A 24,493-nucleotide genomic window follows, 5' to 3' on the forward strand; every position below is an offset into this window, starting at 1 on the left:
AAACCCTATTATACAAGGCAGCATAAATGAAGCTGGGGGGGGGGGGAGGGGTTAGTAATTGTGGTTTCCCACTAATCCATAATTTTGCATATCTTGATTCTCCCAGCTGTCTCTTCCCTATTTCTTTTGAGACTTACAATTAATAATATTTTTCAATAATCTAAAATAGTTAGGTACTATGTGCTGATAAAACAGAGACATTTTCTCTTCAGAGCAATATACTTAATTTTTTTAAAGCACGTCTGTTGGGAGTGGCAGTGTTGACATACAGATGTGGCACATGGTAAGAAACTTTGTTTATTGCACTCTCCACATGTAACACCGAAATTAGGTGCTTTTGTACAGCTTTAATGTGTGGTAATGTTTAAATTGACCCTGATTCCAAGGTGCTGCCCTAATTCAAAGGCTTAAAAATCCCATTGTATGAAGCAGCTCCACTGGAGCCACGTGGAGATTAGTAAACTATAAACCAGTTATAGGTGTCCATGCCGACCCTCAATCTCTGGGAGGCCCCACAAATGCAAATCTTTCCTCCATTCTTTTTATGAGAGCGAAATTGTGAGTAGACCTTCCAGAGGTTTGGCTGTCAGTGTAGATATCTAGACCATATGTTACTTCTGCACATGACTATGACAATGGGGCTGTTCAAAATAGGATAGTTTTAAACATATGAAATGGAGTGCTGTCCAGCACAAATCATGCCCATTATAGGGCAGACAAGGCAAATCAGATCACACTACAGGTGTTTCAAATAGACACCAACAAATGGAAACAGCTAATTCACATTGGTGTATCCTGAAGTAAACTTTATTCTCCGGAGAAAAGTTAATTGGAATCACAATAGTACTAAAAGCTTTAGACAGCAGGTAACTGGAACTGATGATCAAAACAGTCCTTTTTATTCTAAACCATTTAAGGTCCAACAACTAAACTTTATTTAGAGGAAAACTCTACTTTATGACACTTTTTCCTTTGACTTTTATATTTAACACCTTGAAGCTGTGTATGTTGTTAGAACTGTTTTGAAGCTGGTGACTAGCATGCTGAGAATACAGTGAGATTCTGCAATTGATTTTTCAGGCCAGGAAATAAGGCAGTATTTTGTCCTGGCATATGATCATATAATCCAGTAGGATGATGGCATCTCTTCAAAGCATACTACATTCTAGTTTTAAGGCTTTGTGGATCTTTGCTGTCAGTGGAGTGCATTTTGTTGCTGTAATTGCTTTCAGATTAGCTGGACACTTCAAGGCCTCTGATCCTCTGTAGTGACACCTAACCTGCTAAAACTGATGTGAAACTGAAAGCTTTTTTGTAAAATGTCTGCTAATAGTGAAGTCTTTTTACTACTGTGTTTTCTCAACCACATTTTGTTGTGGCTTTTTTAGGACTCATTTCTTTTTTCATACTTAATAAATGTTTTTGTCCCTTATTAATATTAATATAAATGTGGAACTGGCAGAATAAATGCAGATTTTACTTTAGGAAATTTGTTAAGAGAAAATGCTTAAATTCAGGTTATCTTGCTCCTGGTCATGCACTGGAAAGGCAGCCTGATTTTAAGGGAATTAATGCATAGGATTGTAGCCTAAACATTCGGATGAAAAATGGCCAGCATTTTTCAATGAGTCATTTAGTATGCCATTTTCAAGACCCAGCTTTCATTTTAGTTCTATAATATCGAGAAAGTAGCTGGAGTGGGAAGGCCTCAGCCAGCACAGTCAGACCCTGGAAAGATTCCTGTAGATGATAGCACAGCTGAGTCATTGTTAATTCAAAAGCTCTTTAAGCTGTCAGATCTTCAATAAATAGCTCTCTTTCTCTTCAAGATGAAGTGACATTTCTCATTTCTTTTCATTTTGTTACCAAACAAGTCAAGGTGGGACTCTAGCTCAGAACTAGATCATACGTATTGTATATATAATGTACCATATATAATACCCCTGGTCTTCGCTTTTCCCTAGACAACTCTGACCCGATTTGACACTTTGCAAACCGGATGGCTAGGATCACAGTTATTATTTTAATTGTGAGTAGCACAATCACAATCTACACAATGTGCATGCTGGCCAGGATCTTTTCTGGTGTCCCAGTGATGCTTGTCAATAAAGTCATGCTTTCTGTCTGGCACTGCGTTATCCGTTATGTGCAGACTGAGAGCCAGGGCAGCTATTGGCTAGGCAGCAAAGCAATAGTTGGAGAGCTTTAGAATTTTAATTCCAATGTCAATGAACAGCTTTTGTTAAATTAAACATGGACATATTACCTAGATTAGGGGTGGGAAGCTTGTGGCCCTCCAGATGTTTTGGCCTACAACTTCCATCATCCCTCTCCATTGGCTATGCTGGCTACAGCCAATGGGAGTTGTAGGCCAAAACATTTGGAGGGCCACAAGTTGCCCATTGCTGCCCTATATGATGATCACATTTTTTGATTTTTAATGTAAACAAATGTGGCCCCATTGACCTCAAAGACACTACGTAAACAGCCTGTACCCAAGTATTCTGATTTAACTGTGCTCAAGACTGTGCTAATGATGTTGAAGAGGTATCAGTAATAAAACAGATATAAACATTAAACCCCAAAGCAGCTTTTCATCTGTAATCACTTTAACTGAGGAGAGCGTTTTAGACCAGAAGAACAAGAGAACCAGGACAAACATTTCTGACCATATTAATCTGCGGCTGCAGTAGCAGCTCCAGGGTCATGAAAGTTGCTGCCCTACCACTGCTTCTCTTATGAGCCCTTAATCTCCACCCTGAGTTTCTGTCACGAATGATCCTGAGCATGCGGAGATAGTTAGCAGCTCAGACTCAGAATGGGAACAGCCAGAACTAGGGGAGGCTCCCTCCCTAGTGAGCTCAAATATGGATAGGCATTCTTCTCAGGACCTTGGCACACAGATGGCTCGACCTGAAGGCCCCACCCTTTTCCTCCTCCATGACAACTCAGGTCTTGGGGGAGGAGGAGAGTGTGGGGTGTGACTTGAAGGATGCTAGAGTCCAGTGAAGAGTGAAGTGGGAAAAGTTAGAGGCGGAGCTCAGACGTTCCACCCGGTTGGCTGTATAGGAGGGCACAACTGTAAGGGAGGGGCATCCCTCCCTAAGTTATTCTGGCCAGCACGTTCTTGTTGCTGGCAACGTCTCTAATTCCCACTTGGCTTCTCTACTGATATTCATAACTGTGTGGAGTAGCTGTTTTCCTTTCTAGCCTGAGAGTCTGAGGATTTGCCGTTGTAAAGGACCTGGTCATTAACTAATAAAGTAGTGAGCTTGAAGCCTGGTATCCTGGAGTGTGTGACTGTGAAGGGAGAAGACCAAGGGACCTGACAGCTTCCTGGTCCTGGAGGTTTGGCATTAGCCATGAAGCCATGGGGGAAACCATCAGTTCCCAACCTCAGCTTTCCATCTATAACATGTGGACAAACCTACTTTACAGGATTATTGCAAGGATGAATGAGAAAATTAATTAAGTAAAGCACATTGAAATACAGTATCTTATTTTTTATTTACTGACTTCAGGTGGGGAAGCAACTGGCAATCAAGTCAAACTTATCAGCTGTGGCTGGAGTTGAAAATGGTGCAAACTTCATCCGCCTTTCAAATTGCAAAGATTTTCAGAATGCAACATCCCATAAGATGTTTCCCTTAAGTCTTTCTAGGCTACATAGCAGTCAACATGCAACTTATGTTGCTGAGGCAATTTCATCAGCCACACTCTGAAACTAAACTAAGCAATTCTATATTTAATTAGTTCTTTGTTGGTGTTTAAGAATTAAAAACTAGTCTAACAAGATTCCACAGTACGTATTGTCCTTATAAAACAAATAATTAAAAATCGAACAATTTAATCAGTCAACCAACTCATATGGAAATGTGTGATTTTCCTCTTGAATTGTCTTCCTGTCAGGCCTATTGACATTATGCCTCCTTCATTCAGTGTTAAGAGATACATAATGCAAAATAGCTTATCATTTTGAAAGATCAGCTGAAATCCTGTTCCTAGCTTATATAGCAAAAAGTAATCAAAGCTAACTTAAGCGTTAGTGCTTCTTGGCACGTTAGGAGGTATTGTCTTTAAGATTACTTCCTTAATCTTCAGAGACGTTGCATGAAATTTACTGGGTTCAGTCCGAGATACAAAGTTTGGCTACTTGTAACACTTGCTTCAGGGAAAGGCTCCCTGAATCAGGGCCGCCCCACTCATGAAACAGGGTGAGGCACCCGCACCAGGCGGTGGAGTGGGAGGAGCGGCAAATTGAGTCACTCTCCCCTGCCCCTGCAGCCCCGCCTCCTCCAGCAGGTGCTGTGAGAGCTCCGCCAGCTACTCTCCTGCCATGGCATTTGCCACAGTGAGGGTGCAGCTGGTGGGGCTGTCTGGAGCAACAGCCCATCCTCAGCTTCCCTCATCAAGAGATGATCTGCTGGCAGTGGCGGCAGCAAAGGTGAGAGTGGTGCGGGATGGGGTGTAATTCCGTGGCTGGAGTGGGTGCAACACAGTGGCGCAGCATGATGCAGCAGCACGTGGTATTTCCCAGTTCAGGCAGCGAGAGATCCTCCTACTCTGAATTCTTCTTAAAGTCAGATTAAAATCCAATCTGGAAAAGTATTCCTAGATCACCACACCCCTCTTCCCTCGTTCTCAAAGACCCAGCAAGACCCTGTTCCCCCCAAACTTCTCCCCTTGTTCCTTTAAAATTGTCTTTCCCAGCTAGGCCACTGGCAGCAAGAGCAGCACTCCAGTACCACCATTAAGGGGAAAAGGAGGGAGGTTTTCCCCTGTACTACCTCTAGATTGCTGTGTATGGGATAAGAGAGTTTGGTTGCTCTTGGGACATGTAGTATTCCAAGAGCTACTGCCACTGCTATGCAGCAGCCCAGGGTGTCAAGACAGGGAAGAAAAAGACCTCCACTTTCCATGTCCGTACAGCAGTACCAGAACATAATCTGTGTTGACTCAGTAAATGAAGATTAAAGGGAAGGGAAACTGTGGTTTTGAGGATTGGCTGGCTGTCATCCAAAGTCAAAGTGGCTTGGAAAATAAACTAGGCTATTTCCTCTCTTTTCCAAGTAGTTCGGCCATCAGAGATTGATGAACCCAGAAGCTTTTCTGACCTCTCTGGGGGATTTTCCTGCCGCTCTAACCAGCAGTCCTACTAAGGCCCTGGCTTCCACCTGGAACGAAAGGATGACTCAGGTCAATGATATGATTGCTTCCAAATATTCTTGAACAAACTGTAAAGCCATGTTGACCCCTTGGTCAACCAAAGAGCTGAAGCCACTGAAACAATTGGGTCAACAACTTCAGCACAAGTGTCAGAAGACTTAAATCTCTTGTATCCATGCCATCTTGGACACCACAGTTTTAACAGAGTCAGAGATGGATGCAGCTAGGACATTGTCTGGTCCTGTTGTTATAGATATTTGTTCAGATAGTGCAACTTCAGGGTGAGGACGATGTACTTGGAAGACTGAGGCCAACCACATGTGCTCTGGATCACTGCCCATCCTGGGGAGCGAAATCTGCCAGAGCTGGGCTGGGATTATGGACTTCAGAGGTAATAAATATTTCTCAGAGAGGTGTAGCCTCTGCTGCCCTTAAAGAGGCAGTAGTAACACCCCTCTTGAAAAAGAACAAGTCTCGATCATATGACCAAATACAATTACTGCCTAATGCCCAATCTTCCATTCTTGAGCAACGTGTTGGAGTAGGTGGTAGCCTTTCAAAATCAAGTAGTGGAGGGAACTGATTATTTAGATCCATTCCAATCTAGCTTCAGGCCTGGTTTTGGGACAGAAACTGCCTTGGTTGCCCTGGTGGATGCTTTTACTAGGGAATGGGGGAATGCAGCCTTATTAGTTCTTTATTAGTTCCTTATAAATGCTTAAATATGTTATTTTCCAAGCTAATCTGATACGAAGCTAGGAGAAGTCACCCATCTATTAATTTCCCCTTTTTAATCTATCTATAGATCAGTAATCTTGAACTGTGTTTTATAACACACTAGTATGCTATGAGAGGGACTCAAGTGTGCTTTGAAAACTTAAGATGCTACAACAGATGCATCCACTACTCTATGCCCTTGAACTGCTCAAATGCTCTCCTCTCTCTGATTTAGTTTACAGAAAATCTGCTGGTTTGGTTGGTACTGCAGTCAGAAGACCAGAATAAGCACTGATTAACTAACCCTTGTGTCAGTCATAAAGTCATACACACCTTCTCTGAGCAGTTTTGCAAATGTGGATAACTGATTTTGTTTAAAATAAGTAAATAAAGTGCTGAACAAATGGTTGATCAGATAAATGTGCAAGGAGCTTTAGGAAAAATGCAAATACAGCTTGCTTGAAACTTAGAGGGAGGGGCAAAGGTGAAGAGGCAGCCAGCATTCGTTTTGGAGGATGTCAGAGAAGGCAGAAAGAAGCAGAGTTCACCCCATAGTAGAAAGTCTGCATTCTTGTCTACAAGTCATGTATGTACATCAGAAACATCACCATTTCCCAGGAATTATGGTTCCATTCCTAAGCCCTCAATTCTAGAGAAAAGGGAAGATCAAAATATTCGGAGGCTGTATTACCTGGCTATCCCACAGTTATAAGGATCGCTTCCCATTGTTTCCCCTTCATGGATCACTGCCTTGTGGTGGTGAAGGGGCTTGCGTAACTCAGTGAAGCCATTAGCTATGCCATGCAGGGCCACCCAAGATGGACAGGTCATGGCAGAGAGTTCTGACAAAATGTGGTCCACTGGAGAAGGAAGTGGCAACCCACTCCAGTATTCTTGCCAAGAAAACCCCATGGAATGTATCACAAGGCTAAAAGAGATGACGCCGGAAGATGAGCCCCTCAGGTCGGAAGGTGTCCAATATACTACTGGGGAAGAGCAGTGGGAATTTCCAAGTAGCACCAGAAAGAGTGAAGCGGCTGGGCCAAAGCCGAAAGGACACTCAGCTGTGGATGTGTCTGGTGGTGAAAAGAAAATCCGATGCTGTAAAGAACAATATTGTTTGGAATGTCAGATCAATGAATCAAGGTAAGCTGGAGGTGGTCAACCATGAGATGGCGAGATTGAACATCAACATCTTGGGAATCAGCGAACTAAAATGGACAAGCATGGGCGAATTTAATTCAGGTGACCATCATATCTACTACTGTGGGCAAGAATCCCTTAGAAGAAACGGAGTAGCACTCATAGTCAACAAAAGGGTGGGAAAAGCAGTACTGGGGAACAATCTTAAAAACGATAGAATGATCTCAGTACGAATCCAAGGCAAACCATTCAACATCACAGTAATTCAAGTCTATGCCCCAACCACTGAGGCCGAAGAAGCTGAGGTTGATCGGTTCTATGAAGACCTACAACACTTTCTAAAACTAACACCCAAAAAAGATGTCCTCTTCATCATAGGGGATTGGAATGTTAAAGTAGGAAGTCAAGAAATCACCGGGATAACAGGAAAGCATGGCCTTGGTGTACAAAATGAAGCAGGACAAAGGCTCATAGAGTTTTGCCAAGAGAACATGCTGATCATAGCAAACACTCTTTTCCAACAGCACAAGAGGCGACTCTACACATGGACATCACCAGATGGTCAATATCAAAATCAGATTATGTCCTTTGCAGCCAAAGATGGAGAAGCTCTATACAGTCAGTAAAAACAAGCCTGGAGCTGACTGTGGCTCAGATCATGAGCTGCTTCTTGCAAAATTTCAGCTTAAATTGAAGAACGTCGGGAAAACCACTAAATCATTCAGGTATGACCTAAATCATATCCCTTATGAGTATACAGTGGAGGTGAGGAATAGATTTCAGGGATTAGACCTGATAGACAGAGTGCCTGAGGAACTATGGACGGAGGTCCATAACACTGTTCAGGAGGCAGCAACTCAATCCATCCCAAAGAAAAAGAAATGCAAGAAAGCCAAGTGGCTGTCTAAGGAGGCTTTACAAGTAGCTGAGGAAAGAAGGGAAGCGAAAAGCAAGGGAGAAAGGGGAAGATATATGCAACTGAATGCAGAGTTCCAGAGAATAGCAAGGAGAGACAAGAAGGCCTTCTTGAATGAACAATGCAAAGAAATCGAGGAAAACAACAGAATAGGAAAGACTAGAGATCTCTTCAAGAAAATTGGAGATCTCAAGGGAACGTTTTGTGCAAAGACGGGCATGATAAAGGACAAAGAATGCAGGGACCTAACAGAAGCAGATGAGTTTAAGAAGAGGTGGCAAGAATACACAGAAGAACTATACAGGAAAGATCTGAATGTCCCTGATAGCCATGATAGTGCGGTCACTGAACTTGAGCCGGACAACCTAGAGAGTGTAGTCAAGTGGGCTTTAGGATGCATTACTAACAACAAAGCTAGCGGAGATGACAGTATTCCAGCTGAGCTATTTAAAATCCTAGAAGATGATGCTGTTAAAGTGCTGCACTCAATATGCCAACACATTTGGAACACTCAACAGTGGCCACAAGACTGGAAAATGTCAGTTTACATTCCAATTCCAAAGAAGGGCAATGCCAAAGAGTGTTCAAACTACCGTACAATTGCGCTCATTTCACATGCCAGCAAGGTGATGCTCAAAATCCTACAAGCTAGGCTTCAGCAGTATGCGAACTGAGAACTACCAGAAGTACAAGCTGGGTTTCGAAGAGGCAGAGGAACTAGAGATCAAATCGCCAACTTTCGCTGGATCATGGAGAAAGCAAGAGAATTCCAGAAAAAATTCTATTTCTGCTTCATTGACTACGCTAAAGCCTTTGATTGTGTGGATCACAACAAATTGTGGCAAATTCTGAAAGAGATGGGGGTACAAGACCACCTTACCTGTCTCCTGAGAAACCCGTACGTGGGTCAAAAAGCAACAGTAAGAACCAGACATAGAACAACCGATTGGTTCAAAACTGGGAAAGGAGTACGACAAGGCTGCATATTGTCACCCTGCTTATTTAAATACAGAGTACACCATGAGAAATGCTGGGTTGGATGAATTACAGGTCGGAATTAAGATTGCCAGGAGAATTATCAACAACTTCAGATACGCAGACAATACCACCCTAATGGCAGAAAGCGAAGAGGATCTAAAGAGCCTCTTGTTGAGGGTGAAAGAGGAGAGTGCAAAAGCTGGTTTGAAACTCAACATTCAAAAAACTAAGATCATGGCATCTGGCCCCATCACTTCCTGGCATATGGAAGGGGAAGAAATGGAAACAGTGACAGATTTCATTTTCTTGGGCTCCAAGATCACTGCAGACGGTGACTGTAGCCATGAAATTAAAAGACGCTTGCTCCTTGGGAGGAAAGCTATGGCAAACCTAGACAGCATAGTCAGAAGCAGAGACATCACCTTGCCGACAAAGGTTCGTCTAATCAAAGCTATGGTTTTCCCAGTAGTAACGTATGGCTGTGAAAGCTGGACTATAAGGAAGGCTGAGCGCCGAAGAATTGATGTTTTTGAACTGTGGTGCTGGAGAAGACTCTTATGAGTCCCCTGGACTGCAAGGAGGTCAAATCAGTCCATCCTAAAGGAAATCAACCCTGACTGCTCCTTGGAAAGACAGATCCTGAAGCTGAAGCTCAAATATTTTGGCCACCTAATGCGAAGAGAAAAATCTCTGGAAAAGACCCTGATGCTGCAAAAGACTGAAGGCAAAAGGAGAAGGGGACTTCAGAGGATGAGATGGCTAGATAGCATCACTGATGCAATGAATATGGACTTGAGCACGCTCCGGGAGAGAGCGTAGGACAGGAAGGCCTGGCGTGCTATGGTCCATGGGGTCACGAAGAGTCAGACACGACTGAAGAAATCCCATTGTTTTGGGAGCTCTTGACAAAGTAACCTATCTATCTTTTTGAGTGATGATGTGTGCCTTCAGTTTTAATCTAGAAAAAACACACACGTGTGTTCTAGGCATCAAAAGTAATAGCTTCCCAAACTGACAAAATTCAAAAGAAATGATGAGAACTGCCATAGATGACCAAATTCAACAGAGGTTATGGGAATCCCAGAAATAATAAACTGACATATGTACCTTTTTCAAATATACAGTAGTTCCTGCTGCCCTTTTTCTCTGTACCTATACTTTGAAATGTGAACAACTGGAGACTGAGTTCTAGTGAGTTAAGGCACCAGTCATACGAACAGTACCTACTTCCTTAACTTTACTCCATTCAATGCAAAAAAACAGAGAATATTTAAAAGAAATTAGTAGGGCTTGGAGCTTTGAAGGACTTAGACTAAGAGGTGCATACTGATGCTGCAGTCTTAGATTAAGAAAACATACATGTGTAAAAGCTTGACTAAATGTGCACTCGTCTAATTGTGCCTTTGAAGTAGGCCCAAATTTTTAAATGGCAGGTTCCCCAAATGTCTACATCATTGGAAGTAACATAGGAATAGAACTGTATCACATGGTTTGTACTGTATCACATTAACTATTACATCATTTCCCAAAGGACTGCTTCTATTTATCAGTAAATCATTATTTTGCATAATAGTCAACAATTTGATAAAGCTTAATACGTTATGTTAAAGTTTTCATACAAATATCTCAACACTTTTTTTTCAGACATTTAATATTTATTATATCTTACTTCTGTTTAAATACTTTAGGGCTCAGTCCTATGGCTCCTAGACAGAGTTTAGACAGCCATAGGATTGGTCGGTTCTTGGAAAACCACCTCCCTGCCCATCCCCCACCACCTCATAGGTAGTATGGATCGTCCCTAGGCTCCATGCTTGTAAGAGCAAAAGGGGGCATTCCCAGGGGCAGGGAGTTCAGAAGTACCGGTATGAAGCTTCCTATGTGTCATCTGCTCTCCCCACCCCACACTTCGACAGCCTGCGGCTAGAAGACAACTGAGATAGGCCGTCTAGCCATGAATGCAGGGTGGCTGGAGCGTGGAGAGGATCCCCTCTGCACTCCTCCTGCCGTGCATTGGATCGGCTGCCTCTCCACATAGGATTGCTCCCTCCCTAATTCAAATCACTGTAAGTCAGTTGAAAACCCAGGGATAGTAACTAATCTTAGTCCTCAGCACTTCTGTGCTTAAAAGTAAACATCACTTTTCTAATTATGCTGTACTGAATGTTAAATGACACTGCAATAGCAAGATACTCCAGGAGAAGTGTATTATTTAGAAGGAAGATGACAACCTCATACATCAGAAAAGCTAATGTACCATAATAGAATAAATAATGCAAAAGCGAGTTGTAGTGTGTTGTACCATATCAGCTTATGGACCTGGAACTGGTGTTATCATTTAGAATCCTTCTTTGATGTATGTGTCATCCATACAGTTTTGCTTCTACACACAAATTCTGAAGCTAACTACATTTCATTTAGAGGATTTAGTTTATGCCTCAGTTCCATGTAAAGAGAGAAAAAGGGGGTTGGAAGATCTCCTCTGTGTTATCCTGTTAAAAATGTTCATTCACTGGAGAAGAGTCTCACTGCAAAAGTCCACAATCCTATATGCACTTACCTTGGAAGAACTCCCATTAAACTCAATGGGGTTAACAGATGTACAGGACAGATTGCATTATTAGAATGTGATCTGAGGCATCTTTTGCTCTGCATAGTGCTTCCCACTATGTAGACTGCCACATACAAGTAAGCGTATACCACATCAAGCCAGATTCCTGGGGTTCTTATGAGGCATCAGGAGTGGCCAAAAGTGAAAAGAAAATTATTCTTAGATCAATTCATTATTACAGGGTACCTTTACCTTATACATTCCAGATCAGTCTGAGGTTTTTCAGAAATTTTGATTTTTTCTGTTTCAAAATGCTTTGTAATATGTTTAGCTTCTCTTATTTCTTCTTCAAAGTCTAAAAAAAAAGAATGAATCCCTTTCTATTATACTTTTATAAAACTATTATTTTAGAGAGCCAGTGTGGTGTAGTGGCTAGAGTGCTGGACTGGGAGTCGGGAGATCTGAGTTCTAGTCCCCACTCAGCCATGGAAGCTCACTGGGTGACTTTGGGCCAGTCACAAACTCTCAGCCCAACCTACCTCACAGGGTTGTTGATGTGAGGATAAAATGGAGGAGGAGGAGGATTATGTATGCCGCCTTGAGTTCCTTGGAGGAAAAAAAAGGCGGAATATAAATGTAATAATAAATAAATAAATAAAAATAATATATATCTCAAGGAAGGGCTACAGCTCAATAGCAGAGCACATGCTTCTCAAGCAACACATCCCAGATTCAATCCCTGGCATATGTAGGTAGGGTTGGGAAAAAATTTTCTCTGAAATCTTGGGAGAGCCACTGGCCACGTTTGCACAACACGCTAAGCTACCCTGCAAATAACCTACAATGTGGTTGTTTGCAGAACAACCTATGGTGCACCCAACAGATGATTGGGCTCACCATAGGTTGTTCTCCCCCTCCTTCCCCTTTGGTCCTCCAGCCGGTACCCCAGTGTCCTGCACGGCTGAACCCATCTTGTTTGCCTGTTCCGTCCTTCTCCCTGCTCTGATCACAGTCCCTTTTTGTTCCCGAGTTTTTTTTTGGGGGGGTGGAAATTTGTACAAATGGGGTCATATTATTATTGTTGTTGTTGTCACTCTTTCATACATCTGCAAGTGCGTTCTTAACAGCTGTCCAATATGTGTAGTCTTGCCTGGTTAATTTCCTTGTCTGTTGCAGCTGTCAAAGGGAGTGCCAAAGTGTAGTAGGTAACATACATGGACACTGACAAGGCGAGACTGCATGTAGGCGAATTTGGGCATGGTTGCCAGAGACCCACTGCCTAGCTGTCAATGGAAAAGCGCCAGTAAAGAGGGAAAAGTGGCAAAAGTAGGTGTACCAAAAAGGGGGGGACAGGACAATATCTCCCAGTTAGCAATATGATCCTCTGGGTTTTAAGTGTTGAACTGACACTTCTCAGTGTCCTCCACTGAGTGGCAGAATGAGATGGAGCAAATGGGGTGCCAGTGGTACTTACACCTGCCTCCCTGTGGGGCCCCATTCACTCTGTCCCATTCAGCCACCTTCTCAGAGCTTTTTTTAAAAAAAAAACTGTGCAGATATCTGCAGTCTCGGCTTCTCAATGCCTACCGCACTTCAGCACTCCCTTTGACAGCTTAAACATACAATGAAATTGGACAGGCAAGACTACACGTATTGGATAGCCGTAAGAGCTTGTGAAAGACCAACAAAAGAATAATAATAACAACAACAACAACAACAATAATAATAATATGACCCATTTACACAAATTTCTGGGACTGAACTTTTTTTTAAAAAAAGGGAACCATTGATGGGAACCATTTTAAAAAAAGGGAACTCCACAGTTGCATCAGGGGAGGGCTGTCACTGGCATTGGTGAGATTGCGAAGAGTGGCTCCCTAGCCAATTCCCGCACCATACAATGAAATGGCTCTGCCAGATTCAGATGACATGCCAACCCAACCCATCGTGGGTTGAACAATCCCTGTACCGAGCCACAGGTTGTCAGGATGGCTAGTTGCTCCAAAATAAGCCACATTGCTGGAAGCAGTCTGAATTCTGATGACATGACAACCCATCATGGCTAGTTACCCATGATGGGTTCTCGTGTTGTCCAAACCCAGTCACTGTCAGTCAGTGTAAATAATACTGAGCTAGACAGACACATGGTCTTATTCAGGTATAAGGTAGCCTCCTATGATTATCAGTTGCTGTATTACAAAATATAAAAATTAAAAAGCAATCTATTTTTAGAGTGAAAACCTTGGATTATTGTTTATCACATCAAAATATTCTCCAGTTGTATTTAACACATGACTAATGTTACAAGACTGTTTGATCCTTTATCATATGTTCATATATCAAGTATGCTAGTACTAAAGGCTAGAAAAATCAATATACTGTTGGTTGCCAGTAGGGTACTTTTAATGTGGAATGATAGCTTCAGTTGCATTAACTGCATGTTCTATTCCAGTGAACAAACACAAGTAGGACTTTGGTGCATCACTCTGCCACTGGTAGCCATCCAGCTCCAAGATAATGGTGAATTAACCACAGCATAGGATAACCTACCATATACATATTGCCTACAATAACACATCTGTTAAGGACAATGCCTGGCATTTTGAAGCATGAGTAATCATGGAAATCTCTTAACATAACATGTTAAACTGAAAGGTTTTCTGTTAATTGAATTACAAATATGATATTGTCAGATCTGTCATACAGTATTTTCTAGTCAGGATCATTTATCAAATGTATTTCTCAACGCTGGAACATCAAATCAAGAGATGAGGTAAATGAAATACCTTTGAGTTTTCTCTGGAGAGTAAATAAATCCTGCTTTAATTCATTCTTCTGCAGCTGAAACATTTTTAATTGAGCATTTTCATGCTCCATTGACTCTATTTCTAAGGAAATAATAATTTAGAGTTAGAGTCTGTTACAGATTGAATCTTTACTACACAACCCCATACTATGTTACAAATCCTTTCAAGATATTTTGAAAGAATTACATATTTAAACCATATAAAATCCAACAATGCAAGAAATTATATACAGTATGCGGCATCTAATAATCACATATAGAATTATTTCTTAGTAACTGAGATATGCATGTTTTAGCTATTTCACAGAAATATCACTCATTCTGTATTTCTTATTGTTAGCCACCTTGGGCTCCATTTGTGTGGAAAGGTAGGATATAAATTTAATTAATAAATGATAATTTGGTCTTGTGTGAAAAAGTGATTTTAAGGGCAAACAGGATATTTATTATCAACAAAAGAAATCTATTGAACGTAGTATTTTTCAAAAGTAAGAGCTTCAAAAGCAACATGCAAGCAAGGCTAAGAAATACTGTTTGTATGGTGGTAACTATGCACTACACACATTATTATAGTTTTATGTGTGGCTCTATTTTTGTTGGATAACAGCACAGTTTGAACTTTGTGCAGTGTTGGATTAACTACTGCTGCTTCTCATAGTTTCATTTTAAAACTCCTTGAACTGTTGAGTACCTTGTACTGCAAAGCAGGTGAAATGTGTTACCACAATCTGATCAACTGTATTTGAGACCCTGGCAAGCTGTGGTTTGTTGTTCCACATTGACACAATCCAAGAGACAGCAAAAATTATGTTTTACTGCTGGAAAACACTGGTGAGCAATTCAGTTTCTTGTATGTAACACAACTGACATTGTATGTGTCTAGTCATCAACAGCAGAAGGCAGTCTTGGATAAGTATTGTATGGGATAAGAATTACACTGTCTGTAATTTTGTGATAGAGTACATTGCAGGAGCACCTATGGATAGCAGCTGCCAAAGTACAAATGGACTGAACCAAAGCTACTCATCCATTTTTTAATTTTTATTTTGTCATTTCAAACATTATGGGTCCACTTTGGCTCCACCCCTCAATATTTGGGGGTTGTGACTGGAAATCATGCAACATAGCAATATGTTGGATGATCCAGACGTGTTGGACTACAATGCTGGCTGGGGATCATTGGAGTTGATCTACTGACTATTGAATAGTTATGGAGGTATTCAATAGTCAGGTATCTACTAACTATTGAATCTGTGGAGAATTCTACCAAGCTGAGATTTTTTAAAAAAACTACAGTATTTCATATAATTATGTATATGTTTGAAAAAAAACCTCTAAAAGTTTGGCTTCTGGATTCACTAGCATATAACACATGCAGTTTTAATTCAGTGATGCAAGATGCCCTGACCTTGGGTCTTTTTCTGAGGAAGTCATGTAATGCATTTTAATAATAATAATAATAGTAATAATTCATTAATAACAACAGTAATAATAACAACAATAATGCAAAGGACCTCCCCTTTTACTTATGCTATCTATGCTAGTTATGGTTCAAACTGGCTTGCAGTATCTATGGACCTTGTTTATAAGTATAGAAAAACAGCATGCTACATACAATTACTATTCTCTCTACCCTGTAGCAGCAACTCATGGATTGGATAGTGAATGGGGGCAAGGACTGGTAAGAGCCTTATATCTGTCCTCCTATCATGTCCAGCAGTATTAATGTGTTAGTTAAAGCACCACATTTTGCAGTTAATGTTCCCTTCAACAGATGAGGAACATGCTTGATACTCTACTACAGTATGCGGTTTTTCACTCTAGGCAAATCATTACCTTACAATTTAATAGGACTTTTCAGCTTGGAAGAAAATTGTAAAATTGTAGTGTCAGAGCTACAGCACAGCCATTTATTTTCTCAGATAATCTAAGATAAAATAATTAAATTCAAGACATACCATTTCTCAAAACATTTTCTTTTTCTTCTAATTCACATATTTCAGCCTTGACTCTTTTTTTAATTAAAAGCTCCCTATTGGATGTTAACCCATATTCATTGTTGAAGTCTGTAATTTCCTTCAAAAATTTCTCATCCTCTATGGCAATTTTTCTCTTTGTATCCATCTAACGATGCGATAAAATAAAAAATGATTGTATGTGAGAGAGAAAACTTTGTTAAAATAAAATGGGAGGTTTTAAAAAACGAAACAAAAAAGACCCAATATAAAATGCATCTATGTTTGAGGACCTGTAAAAAAAACTATCTACTTTCTCTTATATTAACCATACCAAACTGAAATGAAAAAATGTAATCTGTTTGTAGGCATATAATAAAAATGATCTACCTATGTTATCTGAGCATTTGTGAACTGAGGTAAACTTTAAATTCGGACTTGGGTTCAAGTTCCTATTTGGCCATGACTCCTGCACAAATCACGGCTTCTAACTATATAGTCCTAGCCATGTTTGCTTGGAAATAAGCCCCACTGATTCCAGTAGAACTTACTTCAAGGGAAGTTTGCATAGAAGCAATACATTTCTATGACTGGAGGAATAATTGCAGCCTCATTCACAAAAATGTCTGCGAGCATAGATATTGTAAAGACTGTGCATTGAACGTGCTATGAAACGAATAGCATCATAAGCCCATGTCATTAATTGTAAACAGAATTTATTGTTGAAATCATTGGGGTGACTGCCTTAAAACAATGGGTCACTATGTACCCTTTTAAAAACCCTTATCAACTGAATCAAGAACCAAATTCCTTAATTAATATTAGGCCTCTTAAAACATGAAAGAGTGTAAGAGAAACAACATGCATTTCCTTAATATCCTTTAGAACAAGTTCCCTTATAGGTTCAGACTTCAAGGTCCCCCACCGGTCATGTCACTGTGCAGTATCCTATGTTGCCCATGAGCCAGCTAGTTCAACCGGGAGCAGGTGGGGTTGCTAGCACAACGGGGAGCTAGTAGTTCAAAAAGCAACCTGAAATGAGCAGAAATATTCATGGAGCTTACAGAAGGGAACACTGCTGACCTGTCATGATCCGGAAATGAGTGTTTCTGCTCATTTCTGGGGTTTAACTCCCCATTTGCTAGCGGTGGGTCCTGCTGATGCAATGAAAGGACTGGAAGTGCAGTAGCCCCACTGGATACTGCCCTCTGTTTGAAGTAGATTTCAGCATCATGCCCCTACCTGTACCTTTGCCTACAATTAAGCAGATTATATAAATATAAAGTATATGCCATGTTTCCAAAGCCCTACTAGTCTGGTCTGAAAAGCTCATCCTTTTAGGATTCCAGCTCTTCCTGCCAGTCAGCATGTGTTTTATGTGATAGCAAGGTCCAAGAAACGAGGCACAGTGAATGTCTAAAGTGAAGCATGGATGTGGTAAGAAGCAGCAACAAGGAAAGCTTGCTCATTTCTCAAGCCAAAAAAGTCAAACTTGACCTGAAAGCTCAACCAACACCCTTGCAGGTCTTCTGTCTCTTGTAAGGTATGGCTGTGCTAAATAAAGTTTTACCGCTACCAGATTGCAGCCTGACCTACGGTGGATCACAAGAGCAGCACTACCACCACACAAATATATGGTAAAAATGCATGTTTGGGCTAAAGGTGGGTCTGAAGATGTTGAAGACTGCTGATCTAAAACACCCTCATTGGAAACATACAATGTTTTCAAGCAGAGTACTCCTCTGATTTAGTAGTTCAGCTTTCTGTTTTTCTAAGCTCTCTTCCCGTTTCTTCAAAATCTCCACATTAAAGAGCTTTTCAGACAGCAACTGAATCTACAAAAACAATTTTTAAAAAATTGGTTATAAAAACTGAATACAGCGGGTGGTTTTTAAACATAGGCAATTATTACAAAGGAATTCTGCATGTGAAGGGGTCTATGAAGATTTAAAAACTAAACCTTGGCAATGTGGAGATTTGACAAGTCTTCAGAAGCTAGATACTTTACCGCTCTTACGTAGCATGGAATTCAGATGTGATACCAGCTAAATTTATATGATTTTGTTGCCCATATATACATTTTGTTCCTAGATTTCAGAGAGGAGAATATGAGCAAGGGAGACCAGTCACAGAATAGGATTTCCTGTCACATAAATGCAGGAAAGGAACTGTTGTGGTAAAATGTGTTGTACATACCCAGTTTTGTTTGTTGAGGGAAATAAGAGCGAGATTAAAACCTTAAGTTGTAGTTTCCTCCCTGCTGATACAAACTTGGTTTTCTCGCTGCCATCATCGGAAGCAAAATAATGGTGAATCTACAGTCAAACACTTCTGAACATTAACCTCACACTTAGAAGACTATACTATTTATAGTATAAATATAGTATATACCTCTCCACATCTAAACAGATTCTGGAGTGATGAACAATAAAAGATAAAACGATAAAAAGATAAAATGAATAAAACACAATATTAAAAATATATTTTTAAATAATAAAACCGTGGCTGGTCAGTCAAGGAATGCTTCCTGGAATAAAGCTGTTTTCAGGAGGTGCCGGAAATAACACAGTGTTGGTGGCTGCCTGACCTCCAGAGGCAGGGAGTTCCATAGAAAAGGGCCCACCACAGTGAAGACTCTTCTCTGGGTGGACTTCAATCAGGCCAAAAGTCCATGCAGAACAACCAGGAGTATCCCCAATGCCCCTGGGTAATGCCCCTACAATATCCTTTTCACCTGACCTGACTATGGGCCAAGGACCTAACTCCCAGAAGCTTCTCAGTGCTAAAACAATTACAACATGGCAGAGTTTTCTTCCTCCCCCTCCGTTACTTTTTACAGCAGTGTAGTAATTAGGCACTTTCAAATAGCAGAACCCCCCCAAACAATTAAACCACACAAGTTAGGTCTTTTAAAGAAGGACTGTAGGTTACTGAGTAAATATTTCTAATATAAAACTACAAAATAAGTGAAAAATATATATTTCACAAGTTTATGAGCAAAGACGAAAAATAAACTTGGTTAAGTTCTCATCTTTCCCTGTATCTTACATATTACCCAGATATCACAAAGAGTAGGCTTAATTAACTTGGTTACTAATTTAGCCATATTGAAGGATTTGGGGCTTCGGTGCCTTAGTCCTTAGGGTAACCTGGATTAGAGATGTCCTGAGCATTTGATCAGAGGCGCTCAGCTAGGCAAAACCCCTGTTTTCATCTTAAAGTATAAGTACAGTCAAGGTGGGCACAGCCCCCCATGCCTTGATTTGGCTCACATTTACTTGCATCCCTCTCTTCTGCTGCTCAGCATGAAATGGAAGGTGCCACTCCTCTGTGCTGAGAAGAAAAGCTGCACTGTCCAGGGAGTAATGCTAGTAGTATTCCTCCTGGGACACTGCAGCTTCTCTTCCGCTGCTCAGTATGGAAAAGAGACAAAGCAAGAAGGCTTCCCCTGGGAGGACATTCTCTGTCCTGGAGAAGAAGAGCCTTGGAACATCCAGCTATCTGTCTGTGTCTTCCAAGGCCTGCGCAGTAAAGTGTTCTCCAGTGTGGTGGATGCCCCTCCCTGAAACCAAGAAGGCTTGGGTGTAGGAGACGTGGAAATGAGATGCACTGGCTAAAAAAAGACAGGGTGCGCCATCCTTCCGCCAATGCACCAACCTATACTATGCTGGCTGCTGCGATAGTGGCTTTCCCTTTTTGATGGCCAGGATTGAAATGGGACATGCTGGCCAAGACATGATGGAGTTTATGCTGTCCAGCAGATCAGCCAGCAGATCTTCAGTATAGGATTGCACCCTAAACTACCTACACAATATATTATTTAGAACAGCATTTTTGAAAAGAAAGCACTGAACCTTGAAAGGCAAAATGCTATAATTCAAGTTCTAATTACATGCTACTTAGTTTTTCAGAACACACCACAAATTTATATTTCCTGGGAGCATTTCCTTGACCACAAGCAGTCTCTGTGAAATAGATGTCAAAACATCTTTGAACTCTAAAGTTCAGCTACATAAGATTTTTCTTCTGTGCCCCTACATTTACAGATGTGAGACTGTGCAAGTTCCAATACACATGAAAATGTGTACAGGAGTAGCATCTTTAGAGGAATTTAGAAAAGGAATTTAAAGTAGTGTTGCTTGCAGCTTAATATATATTACACTGAAGATCTTTTGAGAGAATAGTATAAAGTTGTTTCTACACTCAAAAAAATTTATAAGTGGCGACAATCTTAATAGAGTTCAGTATTTATTTCATCCAGAGGAAGCAATCCACAATTGCTCTTCCTGTGCTTGTAAGGTGCCTCATCTTTTGAAAAATAAATTGAGACTAACCAAACAAGTTAATAGGTGTTGACCTTCATGTAATTAATTCTATAGGTTTAAAGCTATAATTGGTTTAGGAATGCTTTTCTAGCTTTCCTCATTAGTTATTCACAGTAATTGTTGCCCCATTTTCATGACCCTCTGTATCTACCATGGAAACCAAATAGAATTATGATTGTCATAAATTAGTTTTACAAGCAGCAACATAATGAGTGTCACTGTGTGATCTGGCAAAAAGGACAATCAGGTTCCTGTTCTGTGACCTGAGTTTACTGCTATGCCTGTGGTCATGAGAAATGCAGAATGTGATGTTGGCCTAATACATACATTTGAACAGCTCTGTAGATTCTGTATTTCCATATGACATTTGCCTAGCTTTTCTACAAGTTTGTGACATTTAACAGAAGGTGTGTTACCAGACAGAACTTTAACAAATTAGATAATGGGCAGTGTGGTGAACAGTTTTTAAATAAGCTGTGTTGTGTTTTTTTAGGGTGTTTTTTTTAAAGACGATTCCTAACAACCCTAGAAACTAGACAGCAGCCAGATGTTTTACATCCATATGAATTGAGCTCAATATGTTGTTCACGTAAATGAAATTATAGTAGAGTCTGAAGCATACCTCAAATAACCCACAAATTGACCCAAGTTCTTCCCCAACAAATCAGATATCTAGTAATTTTTTCAAGCCCATCTGAGAGGGCATGGAAAAATTACCTGCTCCCTCCACCTGCCGCCCGCCTTGAAGGCAAGCTAACAGAACCAAAACTATTACATTAACTTGCATGGGAGGGTGTGTGAGAGAGGAAATTTGGGGGTTTGTAAAGCCCTCCTCTGAGTGCAATTGTGAGTTAGTGAGATAGGGGAGTATAGGAATAGCTGGCAAATGTGAGATAGTGAGATAGGGGGTATAGGTATTGCTGGACAAATGTGCAATAGTGAGATAGTGAGTGTAGGAATTGCGGACAAAAGTGCTATTTTGCTTTAATGCTCTACTTTAAAAAAAAAAAAACCAGGTTACAGGCTGCCTGGAGCATACCTAAACTTTGCAGGGATAGCCACCAAAGTTTAGTGGTAGGCAAGGCAAAGTAAATGCCATGAGGTAGCTCAGAAATCTGACAGCCAGGCATGAAATGGTGGAAACATCAGGGAAACACAGGAGGGGAAAACATTAGGGAAACACCCCTTTACCAGGTCAGTGAGATCATGGCCAGGTGAAAGACACACCCCTGGGCAGGGCTATCATGCTGGAGTAAATGCAGAGGGTGGTGCACGCCACAACAGAAGCACAGACAAGCTGAATTAAGGAAAACAATTGGACTAAAAGTAGTCTTGGAAGAACCGGTTTTTCTACAATAAGCTCTGGGGTGGCTGCGGGATGGCCACAACGTCATGTATCACTAATGACCTCCAAACACAGCCAGCTCAGAGTAAATCGCTCATGGAAACACCCCCCTGGATAAGGTTTGAAGATGCATTTCTAATAAATACTGCAACAGCTCATATGGTCAGTGGATGCTCTTGCAGTGTACTAATATATATGTTTCACCGTAAATAAAAGTAATTTACATAATAATTGCTATCCTACCTCAACTTCCAATTTTCTTTTTGCTTCATCTAGTTGTTCTGTTAGTTGTTTAGCTTTTTCACGAGCTAGGCTTATGTTCTGTTTAACTGCAATACAAAAGGGAACTTTAACATATGGGAGAAATTTGTTCAACTAGTATTATAAGATTTGTTGTTTGTAGCAAGCTGGAATAGCATAAAGAATAGAGATGTAAAATTTCCACCATTGATGGATATCTTATTATGGCAAATTCATTAATTCATTATGAGCTTGAGGTTCACTGCTAATCAGCCTGTGGCCATGGATAGTAAATTCCAGAAGAACTGCACAGCCTACTCTTGAACAGACTGTCCAAGGTTTGGAATGAGTCACCTCTGGAGTTTAAAGTTAGAACTGGCTGGGTCAGATTGAAGCTTTTTGTGGCTAAGGGCAAAAAATATTCATTTCCCAGTTCCCAGTAAACCTACTTTGCTCAGCTCTGAATCCAGAAAAGGATTATATTGTTTACAAGCTGGCAACAGCACAACAGAAGTCATTTTATAGTATCATTCCTTACATCTTTATTTCTTGGTGTAATGCTCTGTTGTTCTACTCCTAAGTCCCAGGGTGCAGCTGAAGTTACCTGTTCTGTATCCGAATTGCCTTGGGGACAGCCCTATAAGGTAATTGCTGTTCTGAAGTAGCAGGAGAGGGGGTGAAGCATTGAAAGCTAGTATGACTGGACAATAAAATCCACTGGAACAGTTGAAGACCAGAGCCCTATTTGGGCAATCACGCCGCACATGATTGCAATTGCATGAGGGGCAGAGCAGGCCTACACTTGTTACTCCCGCCCCACCACTGCATCCACGCTGGCCCCATCCCCTGCTGTCCATGTGCTGGAAGGATAAAACTGAAGCACAAAGCCTGCTCTCTATATGCCTGATTCAGAGCTCGGTGCAATCAGGGATCTAAATCACAGAGGGGGGCTACACACATAGAGGAAATTCCCCACTTCAGACCTACCCCCAACATATGGAAAGGGGCTGCCGGGCCAGTGAAGGTAGGGGCTAGTTAACATTGTTCCCCTCTCCCCTTGACGTGATTGTAACTGTGTGAGAGGAGAATGCCTGAAAAGGGATATTAATTGCAAGCAACAATAATTTCAGTTCCAGTCAATGCACGTTGGTTCTTCCTTAATTATTGGAGAAAAGGGGTCCTTTTCTATTGTAAATCCCAAGAGTTTAAAAATCCTGAGCTGAAAGGATTGTGAGGTTATATTCAGTCAGAAGATGTTTACAAATTTAGTAGGTGGAACTCTTTCAACTTGCTTTTCAGGCCCTGAAAAACACAATCGCATTTTCAAGTTTTCCTTCTGCAGTCAGGAGGACTATGTCATAGAGAAAGTCCATTTTTTAATGTTTTCTATCGTAAATCCCACACAACTACCTAAAATCCCAATACATGCAGGGAGCACAGCCCAATACTATGCATGCTTACTGGGAATTAAGTCCCGTCAAATTTGAATACGTAAGATTTAAATCCCATTTAAACGTCCTATTTAAAATTGGCTGTGCACGACGCAGTTGTGGGGTAAAAAATTAAAACACACCACCCAATGACGTTAGCTGGATGGGAAAAAATTAATCAGGTTAATTTTACAATGGTTGGATTACAAGCCAAACAGGCCCTTTTGGTCACAGCTCCTGGCCGCAAATTATCTAAGGCTGGCCACCAACCTTGGTGCATGAGGCGTCGCTTCTCCTCCGCTTTCTGCTCTGTCAGGAGGATTTGCTGGAACAAGGAGTCTAAGCTCATTTTTGCTCTGTCTTTCTCTTTGGGAGGGACAACAGGAGGCAGGTCCCTGATATCTCTCTCTGTTACAGAGCGGCAGTAAGATATCAGGGGTCACAGTGAAAGAGGGAAAATGCAAATGCCCAGGCACTTTGTCCCTTACCCTTACCCCTCCACCATGCACCACTGCCGGGCTGCCTCAACTCCTTCCTCTCAGGACCAAGTTGGTAAACTGAACTGGGAGAAGTCTGGCCAGAACCACTACAGGTGGTGGTGGGCGGTTTACATTTTTATCCCCCTCATTAACAAGCAAACATTTGCTCTTCATGTATTAAACTAACATACGAGGGCGAAAAACTTAACCTAGCCACTCTCCTTGGCCCATTAGCTTACTACCTACATGGAGCTTTTTATGAGGGGGAGCATTCAAAAATATGTTCCTCCACCTGCAGTTTGAAGTGGTACAGGCCTGCATTCTCTCTCTTAGGCTACTACTGTCTTGTTCTGCTAGGGGTGCAATGTAACATTTATAGTGCAATTCCATGCATGTCTACTCAGAAGTAAGTTCTGTTGAGTTCAGTGGGGCTTACTCCCAG

At 41.1% G+C, this 24,493-nt stretch overlaps 1 protein-coding gene across 1 annotated transcript in view; it reads right to left on the reverse strand.

Annotated features, from left to right (window-relative positions):
- The window catches only part of CCDC172 (coiled-coil domain containing 172), a 34,279-nt gene extending 10,167 nt beyond the window's left edge, over positions 1 to 24,112 (reverse strand). Inside the window, exons 1-6 of the mRNA XM_084846118.1 lie at positions 23,843 to 24,112; positions 22,146 to 22,231; positions 17,951 to 18,067; positions 16,236 to 16,401; positions 14,258 to 14,359; positions 11,724 to 11,826 (exon numbers count right to left, since the gene is read on the reverse strand). Coding sequence (XP_084702244.1) covers positions 11,724 to 11,826; positions 14,258 to 14,359; positions 16,236 to 16,401; positions 17,951 to 18,067; positions 22,146 to 22,231; positions 23,843 to 23,921 — 653 coding nt within the window. The 5' untranslated portion in view covers positions 23,922 to 24,112. The remainder of the gene's footprint in view (positions 1 to 11,723; positions 11,827 to 14,257; positions 14,360 to 16,235; positions 16,402 to 17,950; positions 18,068 to 22,145; positions 22,232 to 23,842) is intronic.
- Positions 24,113 to 24,493: the final 381 nt, after the last annotated feature.

Source organism: Heloderma suspectum, chromosome 3 (genome assembly GCF_057233095.1).
Source record: "Heloderma suspectum isolate Gila_16-S chromosome 3, 16-S_ref, whole genome shotgun sequence".
Lineage (NCBI taxonomy): Eukaryota > Metazoa > Chordata > Lepidosauria > Squamata > Helodermatidae > Heloderma > Heloderma suspectum.